Below are 6126 nucleotides of genomic sequence, written 5' to 3'. Positions count from 1 at the left end.
CGCCGGCAGCGCCGGCCGCCTCTTCCCCTCGTGCCAAGCCGGGGCTTCCCCCAAAGTGACCTACACCCCATACCCCGAGGACTACGGGGACATCGAGATCGGCTCCCACCGCAGCTCTGGCAGCAGCAGCACCAATCTGGGGCCACCGGCAGCGGGTGGTGGTGGGGGAGATGATGACGGCTACATGCCCATGACCCCTGGTGTGGCCGCAGCCTTAGGGCAGGGAAGCCGGGGCAGCGATGATTACATGCCCATGAGCCCCACCAGTGTATCTGCCCCCAAGCAGATCCTGCAGCCCCGGACAGGAGTGGGGAGTGGGTCCCCTGGGAACGGGAGCAGCTACAAGACCAGCTCACCTGGGGAAAGCTCCCCTGATGATAGTGGGTACATGCGAATGTGGTGTGGTTCCAAGCTATCTGTGGAGAGCTCAGATGGAAGACTGAGTAATGGAGACTATATCAATATGTCCCCTCGGGACCCCCAGCATGGGCCCCATGTTCCCTCCCTTACCCCCCCCGACTTCTTTTTTGCCCCATCAGGGCATGGGTCCAGTGAGCCCTTAAAGCCCGGCTGCTATTCATACAGTTCCTTACCCCGCTCCTATAAGAGCCAGGGATTGGCGAAGGACAGCGACCAGTATGTCTTCATGAACTCCCCGGGGAGGATGATCCCGGAGGAGGCGGTGTGTGGAGTGGACCAGTCGCCTGCCGGCACCTTCACCCCCTCCAGCCACATGGTGCCTTCACCCCTGCGGCACAGCCGGACTGAGAGCTTCCTGAGCCAGCGGTGCCAGCGGGCAGCCCGGCCCAGCCGCCTCTCTTTGGAGACCTTGCGGACGGTGCTGCCCAGCATGAATGAGCACCCTCTGCCGTCTGAGCCCAAGAGCCCTGGTGAATACATCAACATTGACTTTGGGGATGCTGCTGTCTATTCTCCCCCCTCGCTGCCTGCTGACAGCCCAGCCTCCTCCCTGGGCTCAGGCACGGGGCAGAGGCGCTCCCCGCTTTCTGACTACATGAACATGGATTTTGGGTCACAGTCACCCTCCCAGTCAGGCACAGTCTCAGTGGGCTCCTTGGAAGCTCTCTCACCGAGCTCTTCTTCCAGCACCAGCCAGCCCAATGGGCGCTACCTGAAGGCGGCTGTGGGGGTGGCTTGTTCATCCAGCCCATCAGATGGTGGGGATTACACTGAAATGACCTTTGGCATGGCCACCACCCCACCCCAACCCATCGTTCAGAAGCCAGAAAGTGCCCGGGTCACAAGCCCCACAGCTGGGGTGAAGAGGCTCACCCTCTCTGGGGTAGAGGCTTTCATTCTCTCAAGCCCTCCCCCAGACCCAAACCGGGGGGCCAAAGTCATCCGGGCAGATCCTCAGGGGCGGAGGAGGCACAGCTCAGAAACTTTTTCCTCCACCACCACTGTGACCCCAGTGTCCCCTTCCTTCGCACACAACCCCAAACGACACAACTCGGCCTCAGTGGAGAATGTGTCCCTCAGGAAAAGCGAAGGCCTGGAGGAGGAGCAGGGTAGCAGTCCCATGTGCCGTGAGACCTCAGCTGGCTTCCAGAATGGCCTCAACTACATTGCCATTGATGTAGTGGATGGGTCCCTGGCAAACTGTGACAAATCCAGGTTGAAAGCCAGGCACCTCCTGAATGGGGGCATCAATGGAGTAGAGATGAGCGCCTATGCCAGCATAGACTTTCTGTCTCACAACCTGAAAGAAGCAAGTGCTGTGAAAGGTGAGTAGCTACGTCTGACAGTGCTTGCTGTGTGTGTTTGTGCCTACTGTTTGCCATCACAGCGTTGTGTGTTTGTCGTGTAGAGCACTATCCCTCCTTGCTTCCTTAGAAATCACTCTTAGCCCCCTTTTACACATCCTGTAATAAGCAGTTTTAGAGGAATTTGGTGGCTCTTTATATGAGAAAAAAGGTTTAATTTTGTGATATTTCTTCATGTTTCAGTTCTACTGTGCTATTATTATGAGTGTATACTTCTGGGTATCCCAATAGAAGCTGATGTTTACACAGTTACTATGTTTGGGCTGTCTTTCAGTTTTCTTACATAAAATTTTGGAAGGTGTTTGGAAAATGTGACCAAAATAGTTCATGTTAATGCAGCTTCTGAATACTACTTAAAAATGTAAAATGATTGACTTAAAACCAGGATTGTCTGGCTGAGGACATCAGATTACAAAAACAATCCTTGGCTCTCTAGCTCAGAATGTCTGTAATATCAAAATGAGAAAGATAAATTTAATACCATGGTTTTGAAATACCTCCTCTCTTGCAAAAGTTTAACAGTAAATCATAGTAAGCATGGAATGTAAATTTAAAAAAATGTAATAATTCTTTCCAGAAGTCACTATATGCTTGAGCTGTTACACGTTGTATCACACATTTAACTTAAGGGCCCACCCTGACGGCTCAGTCCCAGCATGGATGACCAGTTGGTTGGCTTGCTTCTGTATGGATTGTAAATGTTTGGTGTTCAAAGATAAAAGCAAATTGAAGAACTCTGAAACTTTGTGTGAGAGACAATTTAGGTTTTAAGTATGTAGCTGTTCCTTTATTGGGGTGCTGGTTATGCTGTTGAAAGAAAAAATAAAGCAAAGAAACAAATACCTTCCCTTCTCCCCAAAATAGCAACTCACTTCCCCTCAGTGAGTGAGAGTTTGTGCACAACTTGGGGGCTGGTTGAGGAGGGCACAAAATAGCCAATCTGTCAAGGAGAAAAAGTTAATGATAAGACACCATTAGGATTCCCTCGGCTCTTGAATTTATGGAAGACGTGGTAGCTTAAAGCTCTGTGCATATATAGCTGTAATACATGTTTATGGGTCTAGCTGGGTGAAATGACATACGAAAAAGTAGCTGCTTGTAGGGGGATAAGTATTGCTTCTGTATTCACGGTGCTACAGAGGCATCAATAACAAGTGAACAGCAACAGCTTGTAAAAGCCACTTGCAGGTTTTTTTTCCTTGTGTTTTCTTAGTAGCTAGTTGATTTTGAAGAAGAAAATATTTTCTCTTTTGATAGGAAGTACAGGAAGATGGAAAAGATGAGAGATCCACCGTTTGCAGAGCAAGCTTTGAACCTAATTAAGACGAGAGGATTGTTGAATGCAATGTCAGAGTTTGAAAGGATGAAGGCTTATTCTGAATGACTGGAGGGGTTGAGGGCAGAGCCTTATTTGTGTCTTGCTTTTAGTTTTGCTGGGGTCGTTTTCAGGATCCCTGTGGCTTGCCCGAGCCCGGTGTGGATGCTGCGGCCCCCGCTCTCCTTGCCCGGCCTTGGGATGGCGTTGCCGGGCGCCAGCAGACGATCACGCCCCTTTGCTTTGCAGACGGATTTTTCACAAAAACGAGGAGCTTTTCTTGAGCCACCTACAGCCCCAACTGCAAACCAAGCCCAGTGTTGGGAAAGAGCTATTTCCACAGCATTCCCCAAACTGCTAACCCTAAGGCGGGAGGAGGGGGGCGGAGAGGCGGGCCACCGGTTACCGGGAAAACCCGGCTCGGGAGGCGCGGCCGGCATCCCGGCGGCACGCGGGAATGGGAGAGGCTGTCGGTCAGATAAGGAGGGGGGAACGACCGCGGTCCTTCCCGTCCAGTAAACAAAAGGATAACGCAGCCGTGTTAATGTGGTACTCGGCGTACAGCGGAGAGGGCTCAGTGCTGCTGCATGTGTTTGTCCAAGGATGGTTATAGGCTTGCCTTATTTTAATATTTAATCTGCATGCGTGTTTGTTTTTCCTCTTTCCCGTAAGCTTTTAAACGCAGGTCACGTGGAGAAGTGGTGCGGGGAGGCTCGTTGGGATTGACCGGCTCTGTAGGAGGTGGGCGGAGATTCTCCAGCACCTCGCTGCCCTGAGAGGGGTGCCAGCCTGTGGGGTGCACTCAGGGGTACAGGGATAAATGGATGTAACCAGAGTCAGGCCAAAGGTGATAAGGAAGAACCTCACACCACCAGCATCCTCAGCCAATGGTGTGCAGGGTTGGGTACCAGAATTGAGGCATCAGGTTAATTGCACTTTTGGCAGTCAAGCTGGGAAAGTCATACCATGGGGAAGGAGAAATACATCACAAAGGACTTGATCGGTATAAGTTGAATGAAAGCATAAACTTCCGCAAATTTCCTAGTTTCCCTTTTGGTTTTCGTTGGGATTTCACATCAAAGTTTGTTTACAGAAGGACTTCTGCTACCATTTAGAAAGGTCAACTAGTATTGTACTAATGTATTTGAATTTCAAACATTTTGATTTGGGAGACTACTAAGAATTTCATGTTTTATAGAGAAACACATGCTTTAAAGAAAACAGTATTTTGCAGGTAAGCAAGATTATTATAACATTAGTCATGCAGCAGGTTTGAGAAAATCTAATTCTGTAAAAATGGTTCGTACAGGAGAGAGCTTATATAATCAGTGTTGTTTGTTTAGTTGTTTGCACTGGTTTTGAATTGTTTTTAACTATATTAGAAAAGTGAGAAGCTTTACTTCTTCAGAAACCAAGTGTGGCTCCTAGTAATTTTAAAACAATGGAGAATCCACATATATTTAATATTTAGAACAGGAGGCTGAGATACAGACTATACGGACAAGCCCGTTGTAATTACCTTCTTAGTAAATTAACATTTGATTTGTGTAAAATACATGTAAAAAACAGTTTGAATTCTTCCTTAAGGTTTGTAGCAGTACTTGTGTTTTCATGTGGATAAATGTTTTGAGGGAAACTAATTGTATCATTTGAAGGTGGCTGGCTTTCACATGTAGCTTGTCTCTACTATCTGTAGCTTGCCTCTGCTTTTGGAAATCTCTCTCCATATTATCCTGTTGTGATAGAAGCAAGGAGTGCATCCACAGCTGATGTCAAAACAGAACAGTTAAAAAGTTGCTTAAAATTATAGTTTCATTTAGTTTTACTGTGTTCTGAAAATGTGAAAATATTTAATAATTGGAGAAACAATTGCCTTCATCTGAAATGTAAATAAAATAATACTGTTACTGGTTGGTTAAAGCTTGTTACTTGCTAATGATTAGCCTTTGTTCTTAAATTATGACTGCTTTTTTGCTTAAAAACATGTGAACCATGTATGGATTTAATTATTTATGGAGATGTTTACACTGTTTTTTTTCATATAGTGCAAATTATTTATTCCAGTATATTTATGAGAGATTATACACAATAATGATGTGACTTTTTATAGTGGATCTTAGTTCTCTTGAAGTCAAATGGTAGTTTTGTCTCTGTCTTAATGGGGATTTTACTGTTTGTGTGTATTCCTGAAATTCTTAAGATTCCTATTAAATTTAGTGAATGTATAATAGGGAATTTTGCTTAATTGAAACCACCAGAATTGGGTGGTTAATCTTTAATTTTGTTTTCTTTTCCATTCACAGAGTGCTCTGTACCTTTAAGTTGTAAATGTTTCTAGTAGTTGGTCTAGTTTTCTAAAAATGGGCAGATACTATGTGTAATGGTGCAAAAAAAGCTGAAGGTTCTTTTCCTCCTGTGTTAGTTTCTTTTGTCTTGATTTGTTTAAAGAAGTCATCATCTGTAATGCATCTACTTAAGATCATAATAAGGTGATTTTTGATAATCATGACCCCCACTCCTGCCTTGTCAATTAGCTTTCAGTTTTGTGAGGGTTTTATGGTTGCACCTAAACAATAAAAACCTATCTTAAGAAATCTCTTCTTGTGTCTTTCTAATGCCATTTTAGATTGTTAAAGAAATAACCTTCGTTTCCTTTTTCTTTGGGATTACTTTGCACAATGAATTATATTACTAAGTCGTTTTTTTCCTTCCTCTTCATATGCCAGCTACCATAAAGTTTTGGTTCTCAGAGCAACATGAGAATGTTTAATTGTCTCTTTAACAAAACTAATATTAATTGTAAAATTACTTCTTCAAAGTATTAAAATATATGCTGTGTTAGAAATCTATACATTTTTAAAGTCTTTTTTTTTAATAAATCAGTTGTAGTAGTTTCTCTTACTGTAAAGTTCTGTGAAAACATCAAAACTAACAACAGGAAGAACTGAACTACTTTTAATAACTTACATAGTTTGATTATTTAACTTACAGTTAGAATTAAAAATTTGAGAGTTTTTTTTACAACTT

General features: G+C 44.6%; 1 protein-coding gene across 1 annotated transcript; it reads left to right on the top strand.

Annotated features, from left to right (window-relative positions):
• Position 1: 1 nt before the first annotated feature.
• Positions 2–5695, top strand: IRS2 (insulin receptor substrate 2; the record flags this gene model as incomplete). Its single annotated transcript, XM_029964763.1, is given in 3 exon segments — positions 2–1745; positions 3772–3848; positions 3850–5695. Coding segments are annotated over 3 exon segments (2001 nt in total), but the record flags the coding sequence as incomplete, so codon positions are not given.
• Positions 5696–6126: the final 431 nt, after the last annotated feature.

This window comes from Manacus vitellinus, unplaced genomic scaffold (assembly GCF_001715985.3).
Source record: "Manacus vitellinus isolate BGI_N305 unplaced genomic scaffold, ASM171598v3 scaffold_7_pilon, whole genome shotgun sequence".
Taxonomy (NCBI): Eukaryota; Metazoa; Chordata; class Aves; order Passeriformes; family Pipridae; genus Manacus; species Manacus vitellinus.
Note: the sequence above shows the minus strand (reverse complement) of the source record. Positions and strands in the feature narration are given on the sequence as shown.